The following is a 26,971-nucleotide window of genomic DNA, read 5'->3' on the forward strand; positions in this document are numbered from 1 at the left end:
TCCTTGTCTTCTCCTGCTCCCCCCAAGAACACATGCTCCACGTCCGACAGGCGCCTTCTGGAGAGCCAGTTGTTTGTTAAGGCGGAAAAGTGCGAGTTCCATCACTCCACCATTCCCTTTTTGGGCTACATCATCTCTGCTGGGAGTGTCCAGATGGATCCCGAGAAGGTGAGAGCGGTGGTAGATTGGCCTCAGCCTACGTCCAGGGTGCAGCTGCAACACTTCCAGGGATTTGCCAACTTTTATTGCCGCATTATCTGGGGTTACAGCACCCTGGCCTCCCCCCTGTCTGCACTCACCTCTACCAAGGTTCCTTTCAGGTGGTCATCTGCCGCTGACCGGGCGTTCTGGGATCTTAAACACTGCTTCACCACTGCTCCTATACTGGTTCATCCTGACCCTTCCCATCAGTTTGTGGTGGAGGCCAATGCTTCGGATGTCGGAGTGGGGGCTGTCATGTCCCAACGTTCTGCCCTGGACCTCAAACTTCGTTCCTGCGCCTTCTTCTCTCAACGCCACTGAGAGGAATTACGATGTGGGGAATCGGGCGCTTCTCGCAGTGAAGATGGCTTTGGAGGAATGAAGGCACTGGCTATAAGGGGCGGAACATCCATTCATTGAGTGGACCAACTACAAAAACCTGGAGAATCTCCGCACCGCCAAGTGCCTCAACTCCAGGCAAGTGAGATGGCCCCCCGGTTCAACTTTTCCCACTCCCACCATCTGGGATCCAAGAACGTCAAGCCAGATGCCCTGTCTCGCCGCTATAACCCTACGGTTACCACCCCGGAGCCCGAAGACCATCCTTCCCATCTTGTTCCTGGCGACAGCATTCGGCTGGGGTATAGGGAAACAGGTCCGGGAGGCACAGCAGTCCCAGCCAAACCTTGGGGGATAACCGGATGTTTGTGCCTGACGCTGTTCCCGCTCCGCAGTCCTGGAGTGGGCCCATTCCTCCCATTCCTCCTTGCCTTTCACCCGGGCTATCGTCGGACCCTGGCCTTCGTGCGACAACGCTTTTGGTGGCCTACTATAGTTCCAGATGTTGCCACGTTTATCGCCGCCTGCACAGTCTATGAACAGAACAAGACTCCTCCTCCTGTCCCTCACCGTCCCTGGTCCCATATATCCCTGGATTTCGTCATTGGTCTCCCCTCATCTGAGGGCAACACTGCCATTCTGACTGTGGTCGAACGGTTTTTCAAAGCCGCCCACTTCATTTCCCTCCCCAAACTACCCTCAGCCAAGAAGATAGCCTAGCTTATGGTGCAGCACGTCGTCCGGATCCACAAACTCCCAGTGGTCATGGTCTCCGACCGGGGTCCACAGTTCTCGTACCGGTTCTGGAAGGCGTTCTACGCGCTCATTGGGTTGTCACCCAGCGTGTACTCCGGATTCCACCCCCAGTCCAACGGCCAGTCAGAGCGAACCAACCAGGACTTAGAGACGGCTCTTCGCTGCCTAGTCTCCACCAAACCTACCACCTGGAGTCAGCAACCGGTATGGGTTGAGTACGCTCGCAAAAGCCTTTCTTGCTCTGCCACGGGTCTCTCCCTTCGAGTGTTCCTTGGGATATCAGCCTCCCCTCATTGCCGACTTCCACCGCCGGCACCCCGGTCAACCAGGTATGCGCCCAGGTAGGACACCAGGTGGCGCCCCTGGGGGGGGGACTGTCACATCCTGATCTGGTTCACCTATCGTTGTGATTGTCTCCACCCCCTCCAGGTGTCACCCATCTTCCCAATTATCCCCTGTGTATTTATACCTGTGTTCTCTGTTTGTCTGTTGCCTGTTTGTCAAGTCAAACAGCATTTTTGTGTCTCAGCTCCTGCTTTTCCCAAGCTCTTTTTTTCTCACCCTCCTGGTTTTGACCCTTGCCTGTACTGACTCTGAGCCCGCCTGCCTGACTACTCTGCCTGCACCTGACCCTGAGCCTGCCTGCCAACCTGTACCTTTGTCCCACCTTTGGATTATTGACCTCTGCCTACCCTGACCTTGAGCCTGCCTGCCGTCTGGTACCGTTGCCCTACCTCTGGTTTACTGACCCCTGCCTGCCTTGACCTGTCCATTGCCTGCCCCTGTTGGATTATTAAACCATTGTGAATTCAACATTGTCTGCATCTGGGTTTTACCTTCATACCTGATAAGGCTTTTAAAACCCAATATTGGTGCACAAATTTTACATAAAATGTCAAAGGGATGCAAAAGGCACTAATTTCGTGGAATGACCCTACATTCAAACCACTCACGCAATAACTCTTTCTCTTTATCTGAATGTATCTGAGTTCTTGTCTCTCTGTGAGATTCCATGTTCTATTATTGACCTTATTAACAACTGTAAAAAAATATTGTTGCCTTACTGTCTGCAACAGGCTCAAACTTGGCATTAGACGCAGATCTAGGATCAGCTAACCTTGATGGAAATGATTATAGGAGGAATTGCAAAACTGCTCTTAGATCAGTGTCTAGACTTCCTATTCATTTATCAGGTTCGTTTTTTGGGGGATGATTTAGAAATGAATTGGGTGCGTGCTTCTGTGGGATTGTTATATAATCTGCTGTCCAATGTGGCATGTTGTTATCTGATAACAATCTAATTAAATTATGTCTCACTCTCCTATGCCCTCAGACAAGTACTGGCTGTGCCCAGAGTATTTTTTCACTGCCCTGGGTCACCACACACCCACACACAAATTCACACACTCACAACCTGGGTCATGAGGTAACATGAGTGGCGGGTGGGGGGCATGTGTGCTACAGTCAGAGGCATATAGCCCCAAACATTTTCTCCCCTGAGAACATATTCCAGGACTTCAAATATCTGTGTTAGGACATACAAACACAAACACTTAAACAACACACACACACAAACATGTACTAGGTTGACTTAATGACTGTGTCTCTCCAGCCAGTCCAAACCGGTTTGTGTTTATCTATGGCACAGTAGCTGCTCCTGTAGAGCATCAGCCAAAACTGTACTCAAGTGGCCTTTCATTGTGTGTGTGTGTGTGTGTGTGTGTGTGTGTGTGTGTGTGTGTGTGTGTGTGTGTGTGTGTGTGTGTGTGTGTGTGTGTGTGTGTGTGTGTGTGTGTGTGTGTGTGTGTGTGTGTGTGTGTGTGTGTATATTTCCTGACATATACTGTATATTGGTGTGTCTGTTCTGAACACACATCTGAAACACAACAAGTTTCAAGTTTCATTAGTTGTATTTACAGGATACCCATGGTATACACAGTCCAACCAAATGCTTACTTTCAGGTTAATTCTCAACAATGCAACAACAATAAGAAATAATAAAATATACAAATGTGAACATAAAGTAAATTGCTCAGTATAATAAATAATATTATTTTGCATAAGTATAATACAGGAAGGCACAATTTATAGACCAATATGTACACATGTCTTGGGGAACGGGGGATTGGGGGGCAAGTGTTTACATTGTGCAGTGTTTAGCAATTATAATAATAATAAGTCTGGTAGTAGCAGTTGGGATGTGTGTGTGTGTGTGTGTGTGTGTGTGTGTGTGTGTGTGTGTGTGTGTGTGTGTGTGTGTGTGTGTGTGTGTGTGTGTGTGTGTGTGTGTGTGTGTGTGTGTGTGTGACTGACATGAGAACAGACCCCAGGGGGGGAACACCGCCTTTTTCCTGTTGCAGAGATATCCGACTTCCTGACCCACTAATTCTCAAAATGTCCACAACTACTATACCATGGCTGCCCAACCCTCTTCCTGGAGATCTACTGTCCTGTAGGTTTTCAGTCCAACCCTAATTTAGCGTATCTGATTCAGCTAGTTAAGGACTTGTTGAGCAGCTCATAAGTAGAATCAGGTGTGTTAAATTACAGTTGGACTAAAAACTCAAAGGACGGTAGATCTCCAGGAAGAGGGTTGGGCAGCCTTGTACTACCCTGTAGAACAGGGCGTCAAACTCATTCCACACAGGATTTTGTTTTTTTCCTTTCAATGAAGACGTGGACAATCAGGCGAGGGGAGTTCCTTCTAATTAGTGACCTTAATTCATCAATCAAGTACAAGGGTGAAGCAAAAACCCTCAGACACTGGAGTGAGCTTAAAACGTGCTAATGCGAATGAAAAATAAGAGTGCTCTCTCTCTCGCTGTGTCAGGGTGGTGACTAAGATATGACAAAGTTCTAGCAAAGAATGGGACAGGCCTTGCTCAGATAGACACATAGGGAAAGGCCCTAGCGTGTCTAGGGTTTGGAAACGGTTCACAAGCTCACGTTTCAAAGATCTTTGTCTCTCTATCTGCAGTGCCCATTACAGTATTAGCATAGAATACTACATCATGACATCTGAATCTGTCCACACAACTGTGTCCACTGTTCAGACCACAGAGATGAACTGAGTCAGGGGGGGGGGGGGGGGGGCATGTTGGAGTATACAATGCTCTCTTGTCCTGTCTGGTTATCCAGCATTGGAATGGAAAAAGGGAGCTAGAGAGGGAGAAGAGAAAGAGAGGATAGAGGGAGAGGGGAGAAAATAGAATCTACAAAAGGCAGAAGGAACAGGCAGCTCTCTCCAAACCCTGCTGTAGTGTACAATGTGATAGCGGGCCCAGTAACTCCAAACCCTGCTGTAGTGTACAATGTGATAGCGGGCCCAGTAACTCCAAACCCTGCTGTAGTGTACAATGTGATAGCGGGCCCAGTAACTCCAAACCCTGCTGTAGTGTACAATGTGATAGCGGGCCCAGTAACTCCAAACCCTGCTGTAGTTAGTGTACAATGTGATAGCGGGCCCAGTAACTCCAAACCCTGCTATTCACCAATAACCCTGCTATTGAAAGAGGGACCCATAACCCTGCTTTTAATACACTGAACTAATTCTTACACAGTTCAGTTTCTACAAAAGGCTTCTTTATTTCAAACAAAGGAAGATCATGATAGCATTCAGATCAGTAATGGCATCACTTACACAAACAGAAAAACGACAAATACAAAAATATATTGCACTTTGTTTGGAGGTGAAGATCAACTTTGAAGGACAATTGACCTGTAAACATTTCAAATGTATTTTTTTCTTATTTTATTTTATATCTGGCTTTTTCTTTGCCTCTTATGTAAATACAGAGCTTCTTTCTGTGTCAACTCTCCACATACTACAATCAAACAAGTGCTTAGTAGGGTACTGTATCTATGGAGGGTTTAGTGAGGAAAGACACCTGAAAGACAGAGAGAGTGAGTGAGTGCTTCACAGATACACCAGTGTCTGAACACACACACTAGTCATTTCACCATGTACCACATTCCCCATTCAGGAAACCCAAGACACAATAACACCTCTCTAAAAACATTTCCTTTCATTTGTTTCTTAGTTACTTTGTTCTAAAAGTGTCTGTGATCGGTGTTGTTTCTAGTTAAGTAGTAATGGTGGTGAGAAGACAACGGACATGTTCCAGCATATATGACAGTTGAGGAAGAAAAGCTATGGAAGTTAAGTAGAAAAACAGTGAGAGGCATGTGCAAAATTCACTCTGAGGCTGGAGGAGATCCTGACCACTGTTTCCAAAAGTCCAACACTGGATGATCTATTTTATTCTTCTCCTCTCCTTTCTAGTCTTAGATGTGCCACGTAATGGTCATATGTACCAGAAGATTGGTCTAAGGACTATCTATTCTTTCTGACCAGCAGAGAACCGTGATGCTGGTCAGACTGAGGCGTCTCCTGGCCTCTCCACAGAGTGTCTATCAGAGCTGACATCCCTGCATCTGTTGATCTATGTACCCGAGAAAACTAAGGATGAGACGCAATGTTGGCTCCAGTAGGGGGTTATAGCGGTGGCCATGTTGGATCCATCTGTAGGTGACTGGCTCCAGTAGGACGTTATAGCGGCGGCCATGTTGGATCCATCTGTAGGTAACTGGCTCCAGTAGGGGACTATAGCGGCGGCCATGTTGGATCCATCTGTAGGTGTAGATGCCTGTCTGCTCTGAGCAGGTCAGTGTTGTGCTCAGCGAGAGGGGCAGAGGTCGGGTCTACTGACCACCTGACCTCCACAGCCCGCCTCTGGGTTAGGGTCAACCTGAGGAACACAGGGGGAAGAGTAGGCTAGTTAGACCTACAATAATGTGTGTGTGTGTGTACGCGTGTGGTGTGTGTGTGTGTGTGTGTGTGTGTACCTCGGAGTAGAGCGGCGGGGGCTGGTATCTGAACTCTGTGATGTAAGCGCGCAGTGTTCCCTGGTCCTCTTCGTTGACCTCTGACCCCTCACAGCGCTCCAGACAGCCCCACCTCTGCTCCTCTGTCACCACCAAGTCACTATAGCTGGGGGGAGCTGTGAATACACACACAGCATAGGATTAACTTGGGAGAACACACAAACAGTACACAGTAGACACAGTACACAAACACACAGTACACGCTCACACACAGGTGTATGTCGTACCCTCAGGTCTCTCTGGCCAGCTGATGCTACTACAGTAGCTGCTGATGCTGCTTGTTCGATTGGTGAATGCATGGAGGGGGATGGTCCCGATCACCAACGGCAACGATAGAGACAGGTTCAACCCCCCAGGGATGTCCACATACACCTGAGAGAGACAGAGGTAGATATTGTCTTATTGACAGCCCAAATGATGATATACCAGAAAGATAACCTTTAAATTATATGACTGAATATCCTGCTAAACCGGTTCGATTTTGCGAGGCGATTTGACTGACAACACTTATTTACCATTCTACAATATTAATACATGTATTACCATATAAACTATACACCATATTATAATTCCTCACCACCAGTGAGTACTCCACTCTGATAAGTGGACAGTCCAGGATGGATGGGGACACTGGGGGTATGTGGAGGAGTTTTCCATCCCAGCTCTGGCTCTTCCCCTGGGGTAGGTTGTCCCCACGCAGGGCTGCCATCTGCTGCTGGAGCTGCCTGGCCTTGCCCTTGGCGAAGTAGGTCTGGGTCTGGCTCAGCGCTGCCTTGGGCACCACCACCCTAGACGAACAGTTCTCCACCTCTGCAAAGATCTGGATGGACTCACCTAGAAGAGGAGGAGAGGAAAGAGGAGAGGATGAGGCGGTGAGGTGGGGGTGGTATGGGAGGCGGAATGGGACAGTGTGTGTGTGTGTGTGTGTGTGTGTGTGTGTGTGTGTGTGTGTGTGTGTGTGTGTGTGTGTGTGTGTGTGTGTGTGTGTGTGTGTTACTCACCTGGCGTGTATCCCTTCCTCTCTATCTTGGCGCTGAGTGAGATGGGTCCCGAGGCACAGAACCAACAACATAACGTCTTGTCCTTAGTGCCAGCTTGAGGGGCCTATACACAGACATTTCACAAAAACTGTGAGCATGTGTGTATGTGAGATGTGTGTGCATGTGTGTATGTGTGTGCATGTGTGTGTGTGTGTGTACACCCCACAATCCTCACCAGCAGCAGTGGTGTGTTGATATCGATGTGTTCAAACACAGTGAACTCTTTCTTGACTTTGAAAGGCAGCAGCCATGGTCTGTAGAGCTCTGCTCTCACCCAGTACCTCACACTGCCATGCTTCCCTTCAAACGACGTGGCCAGGGGCCTGAGAGAGGGGGAGTGGAGGGGAGAGGAGAAGAGAGGGGGAAAGGAGGGGAGAGGAGAAGAGAGGGGGAGAGGAGAAGAAAGGTGTATAGGATTATACTTTTACATTTCTATCTTTAGATAGGATTCCATATTTGAGGTTCAGATTTTATGTTATAGCTGTGTGTGTGTGTGTGTGTGTGTGTGTGTGTGTGTGTGTGTGTGTGTGTGTGTGTGTGTGTGTGTGTGTGTGTGTGTGTGTGTGTGTGTGTGTGTGTGTGTGTGTGTGTGTGTTACATACATCTGTGGTAGCAGGAAGCTAAAGGCGAATTCGTGTAATCCTGTGTTGAGAACAGTGAGGGTCTCCTCTGTACTGTCCTCATCTGAAATACAGGAAAACAAGATTCCAAATACCATACCTGACACACACTAATCTACACACATAGCACAACGTGAAACAATGAAATGGTGGGTGTGTGTCTTTCAAGTGCCTCATTCCAAGTCAACATCAAGATAATAAACCCAGTAGTAAATGCTGGACGACACATAAGTGCACATTAAAAAATGTTTTTTATAACACACCACACAAATTCACACAAATGCTTTATGACACGTAAAACCCAGTCATCGTATTTAATTTGAATATTACCCATTGAGTCAGGTCATAAACGCATCAAATACAACATTTCTTGTAATTTCCTCATGAACACTTCAGATACTACAGAGCACAGCAGAGACCTGAAGACACACCCAGGCTGAGCAAACATGCATCCCCTTTCACTTCCTTTATCTACATGTTATTGTGTTCGTTGATGTGTGAATCTCTGATCATCTCTTTTCTGCCACCTCAGCAGTCTTGCATTTTCTCGTTTGCAGCTGAGAACATTGTGGAACATTGTGTATGTGTGTGTGTGTGTGTTTTGTTTTTAAATCACACCGGCAGCGCGAGGAGAGCAGGAGCAGACTGGTATGAACCAGAATGAGCAGCGGATTTTCAGCCTGACACTCCAATGCATACATACTTAGCTTGCCATTGGAGGAAAGCTAACCTGGTCCCGCCCCTCCACCAAGCCCCTTTATGAATGGCCATGTGTTCTGTAATATGGGAGAATTGAAAGAGAGAGAGAGAGAGAGAGAGAGAGAGAGAGAGAGAGAGAGAGAGAGAGAGAGAGAGAGAGAGAGAGAGAGAGAGAGAGAGAGAGAGAGAGAGAGAGAGAGAGAGAGAGAGAGAGAGAGAGAGAGAGAGAGAGAGAGAGAGAGAGAGATGAACAGAGAGATAGGGAGGGTAGGAGAGAGAGAAAGAGAAAGAGATAGAAAGATTTAGGTATTGAGTGATACTCAGAGACCGAGAGGGAGGGAGTCCAACAGACAGACAGACACTAGTCTAGATCTGTCTGTCTATTTGAGAGAAATAAAGAGGGACTCGAGAGTAGGTACATTCATGCATCTTTATTAAAAACCAACAACATATTTTATTTGACCAATTCTTCAATCAATCAACACACAAATACAATCAAGGTTATTACAGTGCAACAAAATAAGGAAAACATAAAATACTTACAGATCATGAACTAATAAACACTATGCTTGAGCAACAGTGGAGATCAAATCAGTGTAGGCTCTGGTCCTGGAGAGCTACAGGGTGTACCGGCTTTTGTTCCAGCCCAGCACTAACACACCTGGGTCACATACTCATGTTCCACTATTTAGAACACTGTTGGTTCAATCAGGTGAGTTAGTGCTGGAAATAAAAATCCTGCACCCCATGTAGCTTTCCTGAGGTAAACAGATGATCAGCACATACATGACATCATTTACCAGCCAGCTACATAAGGAACCCTACCCTACTGATTAACACTGTTTTCACAAAGGCTATTCTGAACTATTGGGCACCGGTAGGTTATCTGAACTATTGGGCACCGGTAGGTTATCTGAACTAAAGGGCACCGGTAGGTCAAGTTGCCACCGATAGGTTACGTTGCCACCGGTAGGTTACGCTGCTGAAAAGGCAACCAGTCTTCTGCTGAAGGTCTTGGTGTTGTCATATTGTGATGGATAAATGTTGAAGAAAATATGACTTCAGCTCTCACATTACCCTGGCAACAAGAGCCTGATTCGCCCATGCAAAAGTGCATAATAATATGAGATGGGACTTGTTTATATTGCTGTGTTACGTCAACAGTCTATTTTTACTGCGCTGTATATTAACTATGGGGTTGTTTTTCTTTTAAACTGACAAATTAAGTGTATCTCTTGGTGTTGTCAAGCCCTGTAAAGATGCTAAATAAATCCTAAATGTTTCACTTTACATGTCCCATTAGACCAGCTATTATGAAAATTGTTATCAGCTGAAACTGAACCCCAGTAGCCTAGTAAGGTAATGGGCACTACTGTAAACGCCCTCTTTGGTCAATGCAATGATACATCAACAGGTACTATTAAGAAATGTAACATATCAGTTACTTTATGAAAGATGTGTGGCATAGGCCTGCCTACGTGTTAGGCTAGTTGTGCAGTAACGGAACTGTTACAGCAGCAAATTGAAGACAAAGTTGCATGCTTAAGAATTTTTACTTCCCCAGATGGAATGATGTCATCCTAGACACGTATGGCAGTTTAGACCAATCAGAGGCGAAAGGGGTGTCCCCCCCACGCGCCCCCTTCCCTCGGCCAGTTTGTGATCAGGTTTGAACCGCTTCTAACAAAGGGAGTAAACTTCAGGTTGTCATCAGCGAATCAACGTTATTGATAAAATTATAAAACAAAAGCAGTAATAAACCTAAAAAATATTCTAACTTTAACCGCTTTTAGTTAGATTAGACCTCGCTCGTGTCAAATTTGGACAACATTGAGGTTTCTTAACTCGCTAAATAAAACGCAGAGAAGGCTTTACAAACTTCAATTCGAATAAAACACGTGTCACATGTGTCATAAAACATCAATTGAGCAAATATTTATGTCGGATCTGGCGTATTAAACAGCCTAAATGGGATGCAGAAAACCTATCCTTTGTCGCATCAGGACCACTTTCCCACCTGACTAAGAACTGGAATTTGTTCCAAAGAATGTGTGATGTGTGTGTTACGCAGTTTATGTCAAATTTAACCCATCGTCAGTCATGTAACCTACAAATGGCGTAGGCTATAATTACCAGCAATGACAGAGCTCCATAACATAGCTGGAATCTGAAAATTCAGAACCGGAACTAGGCCTTCCCATATATACCCAATTTCAAGTTTGCCAGCACATCTCTGTGAGAATGAGTGCGTAATTATGATGTGGTTGTCCCTTACCTCTCTCCTCTCCTATTAACGTGTCGCTATGGTTTAAGTATTCCACCTCCTCGGTGTAATTCTGAGTGTAGGCAGTGTTGGCTCCGGCGTTCCGGGACTCGGTCCACCGCACCTTGGCTACGCCTCTGGCGGTTATGTTCAACGTTTTGACGCGAACCTCGCCGATGACTTCGATTATCACCCTCCCCGAGACCGAATCCCCGCCGGAGTAAACGGGGACGTTGTTGTCGTTCAGATAGTCGAAGTAGACCGCTAAAGTTTTCACCTTGCCCAGCACCATGGTGTTAGAGAAATAGCGTCTATGAAAACTGAGAAATCATAGGGAACCCTCCACCCACGGCCCCTCGCTTTTTGCTCAGGATAGAGGATGCGCCCTGCGGGCTGGGTTAGTGGTCCTCTCGCTGACGGTTCATATGGGTGTCAGAGGTTCAGGGTTACAGCAGCGGCTAAAAGCTGTCATCCTCCCAGTGCGTTCATTTCTATGGTCTCCTCCTCCACTTTCTAGTATGAACAGCTGCTTCGTGTCTCAGCGCTCTTAAAGGAGCCTCGCCATAATAAACTTATTGGGATGTGCGTACAATTGCGCATTAGTTCATCCTTCCTCATGTTGCTGAGTTGAGTTCATATAGATAGGCTACAGATCTCGGATCAGCTTCTCAAATCCAAAATCCCAAATGCAAACCCGAAAAACATAACCGACCTTCGATCAGTGTTGGGGCAATTTCATTATTTTTGGAGAGGATAGGCCTACAGTTTCCACAACTGTTGCAATTTCATTATAATGTCCCATTCTTAAAGAGTTACTACATTATGGACCTTCAACCCTTCCTTTGCTGTGTTTCCACCCTTATGGTCGCTCTTCCACATTCACTTTTGACATTTGGTCCAAAAATTGGTTCTGATGAAAGTCCTACTGGCCAAATGAACCTTCTTACAGTAAATGACGATACTATAGTCCCTTACCGCCATCTACTTGTGAAAAGAAGAACAGGCTAGTAAGAGCATTTCATGATAGACAAAAATATAAAGGCAACATGCAAACATTTAAAAAGTTTTTCTGAGTTATAATCAATTGGGGTGATAGGTAGCCTAGTATTTAGAGCATTGTGCCAGTAACCGAAAGGTTGATAGATCAAATCCCTGAGCTGACAAGATACAAATCTGTCATTCTGCCCCTGAACAAGGACGTTAACCCACTGATCCTAGGCCATCATTGTAAATAAGAATTTGTTCTTAACTGACTTGCCTAGTTAATTTAGGCCATAATTTATGGATTTTCCATGACTGGGTAGGGGCACAGCCATGGGAGGGCATAGGCCCATTCACTTGGGAGCCAGACCCTGTCACGTTTTGACCTTAGTTCCTTTGTTTTGTCTTTGTTTTAGTATGGTCAGGTCGTGAGTTGGGGTGGGCAGTCTATGTTTGTTTTTCTATGGTGTTTTTGAGTTTGGCCTGGTATGGTTTTCAATCAGAGGCAGGTGTCGTTAGTAGTCTCTGAGAATCATACTTTAAAAATAAATAAAACATTTTACCCCTTTTTCTCCCCAATTTCGTGGTATCCAATTGTTTACTATCTTGTCTTATTGCTACAAATCCCGTACGGGCTCGGGAGAGATGAAGGTTGAAGGTCATGCTTCCTCCGATACATAACCCAACCAAGCCGCACTGCTTCTTAACACAACGCACATCCAACCTGGAAGCCAGCCGTACACCAATGTGTCTGAGGAAACACCGTGCACCTGGAAACCTTGGTTAGCGCGCACTGCGCCCGGCACGCCACAGGAGTCGCTGGTGCGCAATGAGACAAGGATTTCCCTACCGGCCAAACCCTCCCTAACCCGGACGACGCTAGGCCAATTGTGCGTCGCCCCACAGACCTCCCGGTTGCAGCCGGTTACAACAGAGCCTGGGCGCGAACCCAGAGTCTCTGGTGGCACAGCTGGAGCTGCAGTACAGCACCCTTAACCACTGTGCCACCCGGGAGGCGAGAATCATACTTAGGTAGCCTTTTTCCACCTGTATTTGGTGGGTGTTCGTTTTCTGTTTTCTGTTGTGTGTCTGCACCAGCCAGAACTGTTTTCGGTCGTTTCTCTTTGTTATTTTGTTATTTCTGTGTTTATTTAATAAATATGGACACATACCACGCTGCACCTTGGTCCTCACCTTCTTCTTCCGCCGACGACCGTTACAGAATCACCCACCACCAAAGGACCAAGCAGCGTGGTAACGGGCAGCAGCAGCAGCAGCGATCGCAGGACTCCTGGACATGGGAGGAGATTCTGGACGGCAAGGGACCCTGGGCACAGGCTGGAGAATATCACCGCCCCAAGGCTGAGCTGGAGGCAGCGAAAGCCGAGAGGCGGTGGTATGAGGAGGCAGCACGGCAGCGCGGTTGGAAGCCCGAGAGGCAGCCCCAAAAATGTATTCGGGGGGGTGGCACACAGGGAGTGTGGCTAAGTCAGGTAGGACACCTGAGCCCACTCCCCGTGCTTACCGTGGAGAGAGAGGGACCGGGCAGGCACCGTGTTATGCCGTGAGGTGCACGGTGTCCCCAGTGCGCGTGCATAGCCCGGCGGTGCGGTACATTGCAGCGCCTCCTATCGGCCGGGCTAGAGTGGGCATCGAGCCAGGTGCCATGAAGCCGGCTCAGTGCATCTGGTCTCCAGTGCGTCTCCTCAGGCCGGGGTACATGGCACCAGCCCTACGCACGGTGTCCCCGGTTCGCCAGTGTTATATAAATAATCTAATATAAAGCGTTACTAGCAGACCAAAGCTCTGGTTATAGTCAAGTCTAGAGCCTGTGTGCAATAACATGATTATCCGAAGGACACACAGCTGCCATCACGCAAATATTATTCCCCTGCAAAACTACAAAGAGCATCCTGCAACAATAACGAGCTTAGAAGTGCCAAGCTATCTCACTGACATTGACCCTTTCATGCACTCCTGCATAAACAGGAAACACCTTTGCCTAAAGCAGACACTGCTAGTTTCCCCTATCTTACGTTCCTTGACACACAAACATTACATTTACATTTACATTTAAGTCATTTAGCAGACGCTCTTATCCAGAGCGACAACATCTCATGAAGCACTGTACACTCACACTCTACCCCCCCCCCCCCCCCCCCCTTACTGGTCGGGTGCCAAGAGCAAAGGACTTTGCTGTGCACCAAGGGGGCCCGCTCTGGCTAGAGCAAGGCCCGCCTCCAACTCTTCAGGACCAGTCAGAAGACCAACACGACGAGACTCCACCTACATTATTCTGTGTATACATTCTGCTGTAAACTCTGGCTGAGCAGCCTAATTATTCTGACTCCTCACAAGAGTCACATTCCTTAGGTCTGTGCACGATAAACGGCAGGACAAGATAACTTTGACCAATAAACTGCCTTTTTGATACACCTGATTCCACTCTGTCCAGCGTTGTTGTTTTGCATTCCCTCTCCAGTATGAAACACCAACACCAGCACAGCCCAGTGCAGGCTATTCCACCTCGCTGCACTGGCCTGGCTACAGGAAGCATTCAGCCAGGTAGGGTTGGGCAGGCTTGGTGCTCGAGATCACAGTCCGGTCTATCTGGTGCCACCTTCAGGCTGTCTCTCCGTCTCCTTCCTACAGGTGCTCCCGCCTGTCCAGTGCTGCCAGAATCTTCCTCGTGCCCAGCGCTGCCGGAGTCTCCCGCCTATCCTGAGCTGCCGGAGTCTCCCGCCTGTCCTGAGCTGCCGGAGTCTCCCGCCTGTCCTGAGCTGCCGGAGTCTCCCGCCTGTCCTGAGCTGCCGGAGTCTCCCGCCTGTCCTGAGCTGCCGGAGTCTCCCGCCAGTCCTGAGCTGTCGGAGTCTCCCGCCTGTCCTGAGCTGCCGGAGTCTCCCGCCTGTCCTGAGCTGCCGGAGTCTCCCGCCTGTCCTGAGCTGCCGGAGTCTCCCGCCTGTCCTGAGCTGCCGGAGTCTCCCGCCTGTCCTGAGCTGCCGGAGTCCCCCCCACGCGCCCCCTTCCCTCCGCCAGTTTGAGATCAGGTTGAACCGCTTCTAACAAAGGGAGTAAACTTCAGGTTGTCATCAGCGAAACAACGTTATTGATAAAATTATAAAACAAAAGCAGTAATAAACCTAAAAAAATATTCGAACTTTAACCGCTTTTAGTTAGATTAGCCCTCGCTCGTGTCAAATTTGGACAACATTGAGGTTTCTTAACTCGCTAAATAAAACGCAGAGAATGCTTTACAAACTTCAATTCGAATAAAACACATGTGTCATAAGACATCAATTGAGCAAATATTTATGTCGGATCTGGCGTATTAAACAGCCTAAATTGGATGCAGAAAACCTATCCTTTGTCGCATCAGGACCACTTTCCCACCTGACTAAGAACTGGAATTTGTTCCAAAGAATGTGTGATGTGTGTGTTACGCAGTTTATGTCAAATTTAACCCATCGTCAGTCATGTAACCTACAAATGGCGTAGGCTATAATTACCAGCAATGACAGAGCTCCATAACATAGCTGGAATCTGAAAATTCAGAACAACCGGAACTAGGCCTTCCCATATATACCCAATTTCAAGTTTGCCAGCACATCTCTGTGAGAATGAGTGCGTAATTATGATGTGGTTGTCCCTTACCTCTCTCCTCTCCTATTAACGTGTCGCTATGGTTTAAGTATTCCACCTCCTCGGTGTAATTCTGAGTGTAGGCAGTGTTGGCTCCGGCGTTCCGGGACTCGGTCCACCGCACCTTGGCTACGCCTCCGGCGGTTATGTTCAACGTTTTGACGTGAACCTCGCCGATGACTTCGATTATCACCCTCCCTGAGACCGAATCCCCGCCGGAGTAAACGGGGACGTTGTTGTCGTTCAGATAGTCGAAGTAGACCGCTAAAGTTTTCACCTTGCCCAGCACCATGGTGTTAGAGAAATAGCGTCTATGAAAACTGAGAAATCATAAGGAACCCTCCACCCACGGCCCCTCGCTTTTTGCTCAGGATAGAGGATGCGCCCTGCGGGCTGGGTTAGTGGTCCTCTCGCTGACGGTTCATATGGGTGTCAGAGGTTCAGGGTTACAGCAGCGGCTAAAAGCTGTCATCCTCCCAGTGCGTTCATTTCTATGGTCTCCTCCTCCACTTTCTAGTATGAACAGCTGCTTCGTGTCTCAGCGCTCTTAAAGGAGCCTCGACATAATAAACGTATTGGGATGTGCGTACAATTGCGCATTAGTTCATCCTTCCTCATGTTGCTGAGTTGAGTTCATATAGATAGGCTACAGATCTCGGATCAGCTTCTCAAATCCAAAATCCCAAATGCAAACCCGAAAAACATAACTGACCTTCGATCAGTGTTGGGGCAATTTCATTATTTTTGGAGAGGATAGGCCTACAGTTTCCTCAACTGTTGCAATTTCATTATAATGTCCCATTCTTAAAGAGTTACTACATTATGGACCTTCAACCCTTCCTTTGCTGTGTTTCCACCCTTATGGTCGCTCTTCCACATTCACTTTTGACATTTGGTCCAAAAATTGGTTCTGATGAAAGTCCTACTGGCCAAATGAACCTTCTTACAGTAAATGACGATACTATAGTCCCTTACCGCCATCTACTTGTGAAAAGAAGAACAGGCTAGTAAGAGCATTTCATGATAGACAAAAATATAAAGGCAACATGCAAACATTTAAAAAGTTTTTCTGAGTTATAATCAATTGGGGTGATAGGTAGCCTAGTATTTAGAGCATTGTGCCAGTAACCGAAAGGTTGATAGATCGAATCCCTGAGCTGACAAGATACAAATCTGTCATTCTGCCCCTGAACAAGGACGTTAACCCACTGATCCTAGGCCATCATTGTAAATAAGAATTTGTTCTTAACTGACTTGCCTAGTTAATTTAGGCCATAATTTATGGATTTTCCATGACTGGGTAGGGGCACAGCCATGGGAGGGCATAGGCCCATTCACTTGGGAGCCAGACCCTGTCACGTTCTGACCTTAGTTCCTTTGTTTTGTCTTTGTTTTAGTATGGTCAGGGCGTGAGTTGGGGTGGGCAGTCTATGTTTGTTTTTCTATGGTGTTTTTGAGTTTGGCCTGGTATGGTTTTCAATCAGAGGCAGGTGTCGTTAGTAGTCTCTGATTGAGAATCATACTTTAAAAAAATAAAAAATTATTTACCCCTTTTTCTCCCCAATTTCGTGGTATCCAATTGTTTACTATCTTGTCTCATTGCTACAACTCCCGTACGGGCTCCGGAGAGACGAAGGTTGAAAGTCATGTGTCCTCCGATATACAACCCAACCAAGCCGCACTGCTTCTTAACACAGCGCACATCCAACCTGGAAGCCAGCCGTACACCAATGTGTCTGAGGAAACACCGTGCACCTGGAAACCTTGTTTAGCGTGCACTGCGCCTGGCCTGCCACAGGAGGCGTTGGTGCGCAATGAGACAAGGATATCCCGACCGGCCAAACCCTCCTTAACCCAGACGACGCTAGGCCAATTGTGCGTCGCCCCACAGACCTCCCGGTTGCGGCCGGTTACAACAGAGCCAGGGCGCGAACCCAGATTCTCTGGTGTCACAGCTGGCGCTGCAGTACAGCGCCCTTAACCACTGCGCCACCCGGGAGGCGAGAATCATACTTAGGTAGCCTTTTTCCACCTGTATTTGGTGGGTGTTCGTTTTCTGTTTTCTGTTGTGTGTCTGCACCAGCCAGAACTGTTTTCGGTTGTTTCTCTTTGTTATTTTGTTATTTCTGTGTTTATTTAATAAATATGGACACATACCACGCTGCACCTTGGTCCTCACCTTCTTCTTCCGCCGACGACCGTTACAGAATCACCCACCACCAAAGGACCAAGCAGCGTGGTAACGGGCAGCAGCAGCAGCAGCGATCGCAGGACTCCTGGACATGGGAGGAGATTGTGGACGGCAAGGGACCCTGGGCACAGGCTGGCCTCAGGCAGCCCCAAAAATGTATTCGGGGGGGGGGGGGGGGGGGGTACACAGGGAGTGTGGCTAAGTCAGGTAGGACACCTGAGCCCACTCCCCGTGCTTACCGTGGAGAGGGAAGGGACCGGGTAGGCACCATGTTATGCCGTGAGGCAGCGCCTCGTATTGGCCGGGCTAGAGTGGGCATCGAGCCAGGTGCCATGAAGCCGGATCAGTGCATCTGATCTCCAGTGCGTCTCCTCAGGCCGGGGTACTGCACTGGCCTGGCTACAGGGAGCATTCAGCCAGGTAGGGTAGGGCAGGCTCCACAAAAAAAGCCCTGCGGTGGCAGCCCCACGCATCAGGCTGTCTCTCCGTCTCCTTCCTACAGGTGCTCCCACCTGTCCAGTGCTGCCAGAGTCTTCCTCGACATATGAAGTAGACTTCTTCATACATATCGCCACTACAATAGTGGAAGACACAGTGACGTGTAGTAAAACCACTACAGACTCCCTTGATACCAATTCTGACTGACCCCCAGGCATTGAACTGAAAATTGCCTGACTATGTCAGACTCATTCTGAACAAGTTGTAGTCTACCAGAATACTTGGTTTTCTTCCCTTGACATGTGCGCTTGTGTAAGCATAAACACACATGTACAGTACAACGGAACATCCAATTAGGATTTATGCTAGGATCACTTAATAAGGGTCCGAGCAAAACGCTAGCCTGGGTGAAATTGAAAACATACCTTTAAAATGAGAAAATTGTCTTCCCTGTAAAGTTGAACTAAGTCAGTAGCCACACCCAAGTGAATAGACATTGGTTGGAAATGATGAACCAACCCCTTTTCTACATTTCTATAAAAGCCCCCGTGACCAAAAGTCACTGTTGAAAAGGGCTAATTTCAACTACGCAGGCCAGGAAACGTGAGAGCTTGCTACAGGTATGAACTCTGAACTATTGATGACCTAAATAAGTGCATACTAAACTAGCATATAACAGACTGCAGCTGAACATATGCGCAAATCTAGTATGAGAACACTGACTGACGAGGACAAATCTCTGGAGTGAGATGAACCTCTTAGACCACGTGTTCCTCTCACACGACGACCCGGATGATTCCACAAAGAACATGGCGACATAGACTGGGCAAACCAGAGTCTCACATCACCAACTCAACTATCGAAGCCAGTGTCACGTAAATACAATGCATTACTTTTCCAAATGAATGATCGTTAGTGGCATATGTATAGCTTCCCAGGTCCGATAGAGACCCATGTTCCTTAGCCTTCCTTCCAAACCCCCCTTCTCTTCTCTCTGAATTGACCTTGTTATGACTATATTGTCTTGTTTAGTCCACTAGGGATGGTGTTTTACTGTATAATGTGATTTTGTATTGTATATTCTGTAATTGTTAATTAGTTAGTAAGTAAATAATTGAGCCAATTGGTGTATGGATAATTTATAGTAAAGGCTGGGTTCGTGCAGATAGCCAAGAATTTTACGACATTTGGAATGAGACTGACGTGAGGTAAATAATTCATTAATAGAAGACTAATTGAACAGATATTAAAATATCTGATGAGTTTTATTCAGAAAATTATAACTTTGTAATCTGAACATTTTCCGTGGTGCCCTGACTTCCTAGTTATTTAAATTTACATGATTAGTTTAATCACGTAATAATAATTACAGAGAATTGATTTGATAAAATAACAGGCTTCACATTTAATGACAAGCCAGAGACACGACACCACACACCCACATGTATTCCCACACACACATACACACACACATAGCCTATTGTAAGGGATGCATGGTTTTCTGTATAATATAAATACATTTTATATAATATAATATACATTTCTCTAAGTTTCACCATCATTGTAAAGCCCTACTTATTTTGTTGCTTTGGCAAAGTCATTTCTGAAAATTATTATTTATTTCATTAGATATTCATTTACATCAACCCTTTAGGTCAATCCTGTTACGTGAACTGAGCCCTCATTTTAATATGGTGAAACTATTCCTTTTTAAAGACTTTTTTCAGAAGAAGCATTGAATATCTACACTCTAACAAAAAAAGGGTTCCAAAATGGTTCTCCGGCTGTCCCCATAGGAGAACCCTTTTTCGTTCCAGGTAGAACCCTTTTTTCGTTTCAGGTAGAACCCTTTTGGGTACACAATACCCCATAATGACAAGGTGAAAACATGTTTTCTGACATTTTTACAAATTCAATGAAAATGAAATAAGGAAATATCTAATTTACATAATTATTCACACTCCTGACTCAATATATGTTAGAATCATGTTTGGCAGCTGTAAGTCTTTCTGGGTAAGTTTTTAAGGTGCCCTTCTTTGCGATGCATTGGAAAACCTCCCTGGTCTTTGTGGTTGAATCTGTGTTTGAAATTCACAGCTTGACTAAGAGAAATTACGAATAATTGGGTCACACTTGACACCCAATGGTCCTAACCATGACATAATATGTCATAACAGCTAACAAAACATGTCATAACCTGTTATAACCCACAAAACCTATCACACAAGGCAAAACATTCCATTACACCATAGCCTACGTGTCAACAGTACACCTATGTTATTCATATATTTTTTAAATGTACCATATTAAATTATCATTGTAATTGTGCTCACACTGATGTCAGACATGCACCTTCCCCAATGCTCTGTCTGTTGATGACTGGGATGAATGCAGAAGCAGATTTCAGGAACAGGACAATTCACCCTCTATTTATAAGTGCATGTACATGATAGGCCTTTCTGGCTTATATGATTATATGGTCATAATTATTATCATGTTTCATGCATGATTCTATGTGTCCCATCATATTCATTGGCCCTCATCACAATATTACAAATATTCAATCACACTGTTGCATGCTTGTATCGGATGAAAATCCACTCCAACTTGCTGAGGATGGCAGAATTAGGGTATGAGCAATTCTAACCTAATTAATCTGGCTTCATAATGGCATGTTTAAGAGGCTAGAACCATGAGCTGATCCTTGCAATCATAGTCTAGTAATAAATAGTTAAGTCAGTTTAAAGCAGAGGTATCGGTGTGTGTATCTAAAAGAATACAATGTGTGTAATTCATTTTTACCAATAAGCCACATCAACAGTCAATAAGTATCTGAAATATGAGGACTGCAGTCATGTATCAATTTAAAATGAATCAACATGTATTACAATTAATCCAATAAGATGCAATTATCTAAAAGAAGAAACCGTATAAGTCATCTAGGTAAAAGGTCAAAAAGTCTAAGATAACAACAATACTGCATGTATAGCCATACGCAGGTATAGCTAGGAGCTTGGAAAATACAATAATTACATTTGAACATGGCAAAACATTCTCCTTTAAACCATCCCGGACGAAACTCAAATGACAATATCCTCAACATTAAATTAGCATCACTCTGGTGGCCGAAACAAAAGAAGGAAAACATCACAACTCTCTTCTAACCAAATCACCTTGCAATATTATGGGAACAACCAGCCATCAGACCGACGACTAGATTAGGACAACGTCTCTGAAAAGGAAAAACCATAAAACATGCAATAGGCCTACAGAGAGTCATATCAACATGTTCAGCTCTTTATATTAACTTTAGAAAGAAATCAGACATAAAAATACATTGAGAACGTCAACTCCAGTTTTATTACATTTCACGCCTCAAGTGCACTAGGAACTTTGGTGCGCCACAGGGAAGTCTCACTCCTGGGGAGGGTGCAGGTGAACCGCACACTGTGCTTTGATGCCAGCAAATTGCCGATGTTGCCTTCATCACAGTCTTTATGCTCTCTCCACATTTAATATTCAAAATTATACAGTAGTCTTAGGTCACCCATATCCTTAACTTTTACTTTGTACGAGTCATAAGTTTCTCTAATGTCTGTAGGTTCACCGCCCAGTGAAGTATGTGCTGTGTAGGGATGTGTGAGTGCCTATCTGATCTTTCCTAATGGTTCTCTTCAGGTGGTGCCAGAACCATCGCTGGGCAGCTGGACTGGCATCCGCGGGCCACTCCAGAACACTGCGCCTGCAGAGCCGCCTGCGCAGGTGGAGGATGCGTGAGTGTTGCAAGACCTGGGGCTGCAGTAGCAGCAGCACCATGGAGTCCACCCCCTCCTCCACCAGCCGCTGCTGCACCAGCAGGGCAGCCATTTTGACTACACCACGCAACAGGAAGCCGTCCGTCAGCACAAACACTGTCTTCCTGCTCTGCCGCACGCTATTGGACAGGTTATCCATGACAGGCATACCCAGTGTCCAATCACGCTCCTCCAGGCAGAGGGATCGTGTCCTCTCTCCACGCTCCTCTAGCTCGACCCTTAGATGGTTTAATACCCAATCTGAAGCCAGCGGGTCTGCAGTGTCATACATGACAAAGGCGTCGTAGATAAAGTCTGTGGGCACTAAGCGACGGTGATGCTTCATCTTGGCCCCACAGTAGTCCAGAATATAGGAGAGATCCCAGTAGAACAGGTGTGCTGTGTGAGATACCAACAGAGTGAGAATGATGAGAAATGACGTGATGATGCAGAAGGTCATTGCGTTTTCATCGTTCACACACTCCTCTATGTCATAGCTCAACACAGACTTGCCCCACCTCTCCACGGGCATGTCGCATGTCACCTCAGTGGCCAGCAGAGGGAGCTCCACCTCATTGCTCCTCATCCACAGATGGAAGTCCAACAGGTCACAGGTGCAGTGGAGCGGGTTTCCCTGTAGGGACAGCTGCTGGAGGTGGTTCTCTGCTCCAGACTCAAACGTGGTCTGGTTGATGAGCTCCAACAGGTTGAAGCTGAGGTCCAGCACATACAGGCTCCTGGCACCCCTGAGGAAACCAGGCGCTAGCTGGGAAATCCTGTTATGGCTCAGGTCCAGAAACTTTAGTGAACTGGTTAAAGCACAGGCCACCTGCCCCAGTTTGTTCTTACTCAAGTCCAGCTCCTCCAGATGCGGTAGTTGTGTGAGCCTCTCCCAGTCAAAGACCTTCAGTCGGTTTTTACTCAGAGACAGGCGTCTCAGGGTCTTGGGGAAGTGTTTGTAGACCTCAGGCGGTACACGGTGGAGCTTGTTGTATGACAGATCCAGGGAAGTCAGGTTTTGGAGCGCTCTGAAAAGTTCATAGTTCTGGCATATTTTCCACATGATGTCTAGGCGGTTGCCTTGGAAGTCCAACTCCTGTAGGGAGCTGCTTGAGATGTTGTTATGAGTGAGGGTGCTGATCTCGTTCCAGCTCAGGTTCAAAACCTTCAGAGAGCTCAGGTTTTCCATGAATGCTAAGCTGTGGTTTAGCCCTGCCACCACAAAGTAATGATTATTATGACTCAGGTCCAACACCTCCAGTTCTGTTAGCTCACTGAATGCATGCTCATAGTGCAGGTAGATCTTATTCCGGGATAGATCCAAGTACTTAAGTTTGGGGAAATGTACAAACTCACTGCCGTTGAACATGTCTCCAATGGAGTTAGATGACAGGTTGAGACAAACTGTGTTGTCCAGGCCTTGCAGCATATCAGGGTTTATGTGGAAGATGTTGTTTCTGCTAAGGTCAAGCACTGGACCGTACGCATTACACTTTGGCTTAATGGTAGGCAGATGTTGACGATAGAGTCGATCCTTGTGTACGTAAGGCCCAAACCTGTCTCTATTCAGCTCATAGCCACAGCTACACCCACATGTAGACAAAACATCTTCTTTCTTAGACAGGAAAGCAAATTTGTTCTCAGAGAGGCCAACACTGGACAAGTTGTGGAACATGCCAAACAATGAGAGGTTTGTCTGATAGATAAAGTTAGTTCCCAGATTGAGCACAGACAGGTGAGATAAATTGTAAAGTGGGTTCAAGTCATTTTTGTGAAGAGTTGAAAAAACATAGTTTTCTAGGTGTAATGTCTTCAGAGATGTCAGGTTGGAAAAGTTCCTAGAGAGCTTCAAGTTGTGGGAATATGAAGATTGTCCAGGGTGATTGTAAGACAAGTCCATCACCTCTATGCCGGGTAACACAGAGAGGAAGTCCCCATTGGCTATCTCACCAGCTAGACGGTTGAATGAAAGGTACAGGTAGCGCAAGTTGGTGAGGTTCTCAAACCAGGAGGACTGTAGGTGATCTAGAGAGTTTCCGGATAGTCTCAGCTCCTGCAGCTTGGATAGCTTCCTGAAGGCATATGGGTGTATCTGTAGTGCCCCATTGGGTGTATTACAGGGTGAGCAGAAAAACGGGGTGTTAGAACACACAGGGCAGTTACCTGACAGGCCCAGAAGCCTCAGGCTAGTGAGACCACTAAGATCATGCTGGTGAATGTGGGTGATAGTGTTCTGTTTGAGTTTGAGCTGCTGGAGGGATGGGGGGAGGAACTGGGGGACACCTATCAATCTGTTGTTTGACAGCGATAAACTAGCAAGGTTGGTGAGGTGGGATAAAGTTCTGTTTTCGATGACTAGTCCATTACAGACACTCTCGTAGTCGCAATTTCCAATTAAGTGGATTGTTTCTAAGAGTCTGACATGCATGAAGTCGTTTGGCCTGATGGTTTTGATGCAGTTGAACTTCAGGCTCAAAAACCGCAGCTTGGACGGAAGGGCACTTGGCACTGCAGAAAGACCATTACTATCGAGGAGCAGTTCCTTGAGCTGATCCAGCATGGAGAATGTTTGGTTCTCTATTGTCAGACGATGTTTCTGGGGGTGGAAGTTATTGCTAAGGTCTAGCCGAGTCAGGTTTCGGAGGTTCCTGAACGAGGTGCCGGAGAGTTTCTTGATCCTGTTGGAGGAAAGGTCGAGCCGTGTGGCATTCCGGCTGATATCCTGGGGTACCTGGAGTAGCTTCCTGTCCGAGCAGTCAAAGGACTCTGATTGGTTGAGAGAGATGACATCGCAGGGTAGTTTCCTCTGAGCCCAGGTTCTCCCAGAGCAGGAGAGGGAGAGACACAGCAACACCAGGATGAACAGCAGTCTCTGAAAGGCAGGGGAAAGAGGCAACCTGTGGGAAGAGGATATCATATGAATATTGATTGAAAATACCTGATTCCAAAACTAGTCTCAGTTCTCTGCAAGAGGGGAGTGAGAGGTAAGACAAAATTATATATAAGATGACAATGGCACAGATAGTATTGCTATATTTGTTGAGTGCTTCAGCTTAGGTTATCAACTTTTTAAAAATTGGATTGTGAGTAGGCTACAGTGGAGGCTGCTGAGGGCAGGACAGCTCATAATAATGGCTGGAATTGAGTATAATGGCTAGAATTGAGTGAATGGAATGGTATCAAACACATTAAAACCATGTGTTGATGCCAATCCATTTACTCCATTCCAGACGTTATTATGAGTCGTCATCTCCTCAGCAGCCTCCACTGGTAGGCTACCTGTCTCTCTCTGCGGCTTACTGAGAGGGGGAGATGAACAATGGGACATTTGTATCATTAATTGTATAGTGCTTTGTAAGTATGTAACATGTTGAAACCGTTGACGTGTTGAACGATAGTGTGCTTTTGGTATAAAAGCCGTGTGTTATCGCTCATTTAGGGGATACCTTTTCTATTGTTCAGGCTGGCGTGCCCTGGGAGCTGGCGTGCCCTGGGAGCTGGCGTGCCCTGGGAGCTGGCGTGCCCTGGGAGCTGGCGTGCCCTGGGAGCTGGCGTGCCCTGGGAGGACGAGGACATAAACGCAATCCAAATTCTACGGGAACATAATTGCTGTCTGCTTTCATTCTCCCTTGGCTCGCCTTCCTTATTATCTGATGGGTATATATTTATTGTGTGTCGGCCGGAGATAATCAGAACTGAAATATATTGTGATTACATGAAGTGATTATTGAGTATTTGTGCTGCTGACGAAACTGAGATTATTCAACTATTTTGTGCTTCTGGTCAGCAGTGAACGTTTGAAACACTAGCTGGTGAAGATTGTGTCAATGATGAACATACAAACTCTTTTCCTGAAAATGAAATGTATTTTGTATCTGATATCTGGCTGGTCATTCCCATATTCCACTTCCTGACGCAAAGAACCTGTGTGTTATTAGTCCCGAGGACTTCTGCTCTCGTAAAAAAAAAATATATATATATAAATAAAATCAAGAATGTGTAGTAGCCCTAGAGTGAGGGGGAAAACATTTATCATTATCTTACTTCTGGTTTCCTGAACATAATCTTTTAAGGTAGCTTTTAGTTCAAGATTTTAACTAATTGAATTTGCCATATATATTTTACTTATTAATTTATACATCTGTAAATAATGCATAGATATGCTTAAAAAGTTTAAGCATATACAAAAACGATACTGTGAAGTGCCCTATAAGGAAATATTTAACTTGATGGTTCATGTGTGCCATGTCATAGGGAGAGCATTTGGGCTGTCCATCCATTGTTGAATGATGTTGGGATGTATCAACACAATATTTCAGTTTTCCTCATATCCTAAGCCCATCGTAGGAATGTACTGGTCATAGGGAACCATAAAACTCTTCAATTAAATTAAAGGTACTTTTAAAAGTGAGCCAAAATAGGAAGATTCTCTCATTTAGACATCCAATTAATTTCTGATACACAAATGTCTTGGTACTTACCAGTGTTCCTTCATTGTGCTCCCAGAGAGATGTCAGACAGTAGGGGTGGATGAGCCAACTCTTTTTTTTGTGTACATCACACAGGAAGTCATCTGGAGCCTTGCTGGTTGAACTTCCACATCGAGAGTGTATTCTGAGTATTTTGTATGAGTATTCTGAATGCTCTATGAATTCTGACCTTTTTACATAGATGTTGAAACTTCCTCTAAGTGGTATGTGGGTTCTGGGGTCAAGGTTGTGCAAAGCATCCCACCAGGCCCCAGCCACACAGAAATGGATGAAATGCTCAAGGAATGCTCTACGAATCTGTTTAATCCATCAAAATGTTAACTCTCTATTGTCCGTCAACGTATGACCCCATAGAAAAACCATTGTCTCTATCCGTTTTTCTCGGTGTGCCCGGGACCTCTCTGTACAATGTACTCCCACCCCCTTTAGAACTATCTTTGTTCCTCTATTTAGAAAAGCGGAATGATCCTTGGATGATCTCACCCCAACCCAACCCCGTGATTGTGCATGTAATTTGTCCACCTCAGAGGAAAAAGAGGCTACAGATTGTCTCTATAGTAAGAACAGTTTTATAATTGTGATAGGTGCCTTTCTTTGGTTTGAAATATGTAGCTTGCTTTTTGAGGTTGATGGAGA

The 26,971-nt window shown here is 46.0% G+C and overlaps 3 protein-coding genes across 6 annotated transcripts; all 3 read right to left on the reverse strand.

Moving 5' to 3' along the window:
- Nucleotides 1-4,856: 4,856 nt before the first annotated feature.
- On the reverse strand, nucleotides 4,857-12,571 carry LOC124049116 (arrestin domain-containing protein 3-like). 4 transcript variants are annotated; one of them, XM_046370470.1, is made up of 8 exons: nucleotides 10,815-12,571; nucleotides 7,823-7,904; nucleotides 7,396-7,543; nucleotides 7,182-7,284; nucleotides 6,758-7,014; nucleotides 6,408-6,552; nucleotides 6,142-6,296; nucleotides 4,857-6,044 (listed from the first exon to the last, which is right to left on the reverse strand). In XM_046370470.1, exons 1-8 carry the CDS (start codon nucleotides 11,092-11,094, stop codon nucleotides 5,973-5,975), a joined length of 1,242 nt encoding a protein of 413 aa, XP_046226426.1. In that variant the 5' UTR covers nucleotides 11,095-12,571; the 3' UTR covers nucleotides 4,857-5,972. The 4 variants fall into 4 exon arrangements, with proteins under 4 accessions (XP_046226426.1, XP_046226429.1, XP_046226427.1 ...); XM_046370473.1 differs by lacking the exon at nucleotides 10,815-12,571 and adding an exon at nucleotides 8,544-8,602; XM_046370471.1 differs by lacking the exon at nucleotides 10,815-12,571 and adding an exon at nucleotides 8,459-8,565.
- Nucleotides 12,572-14,714: 2,143 nt separating this feature from the next.
- Nucleotides 14,715-15,998, reverse strand: LOC124047923 (arrestin domain-containing protein 3-like; the record flags this gene model as incomplete). Its single annotated transcript, XM_046368270.1, has 2 exons — nucleotides 15,435-15,998; nucleotides 14,715-14,842 (listed from the first exon to the last, which is right to left on the reverse strand). Coding segments are annotated over exons 1-2 (408 nt in total), but the record flags the coding sequence as incomplete, so codon positions are not given.
- Nucleotides 15,999-20,898: 4,900 nt separating this feature from the next.
- Nucleotides 20,899-26,443, reverse strand: LOC124047924 (toll-like receptor 8). The gene is made up of 2 exons (XM_046368271.1): nucleotides 26,327-26,443; nucleotides 20,899-24,742 (listed from the first exon to the last, which is right to left on the reverse strand). Exons 1-2 carry the CDS (start codon nucleotides 26,338-26,340, stop codon nucleotides 21,655-21,657), a joined length of 3,102 nt encoding a protein of 1,033 aa, XP_046224227.1. The 5' UTR covers nucleotides 26,341-26,443; the 3' UTR covers nucleotides 20,899-21,654.
- Between the last annotated feature and the right edge of the window lie 528 nt (nucleotides 26,444-26,971).

Source organism: Oncorhynchus gorbuscha, linkage group LG11 (genome assembly GCF_021184085.1).
Source record: "Oncorhynchus gorbuscha isolate QuinsamMale2020 ecotype Even-year linkage group LG11, OgorEven_v1.0, whole genome shotgun sequence".
NCBI classification, from domain to species: Eukaryota; Metazoa; Chordata; class Actinopteri; order Salmoniformes; family Salmonidae; genus Oncorhynchus; species Oncorhynchus gorbuscha.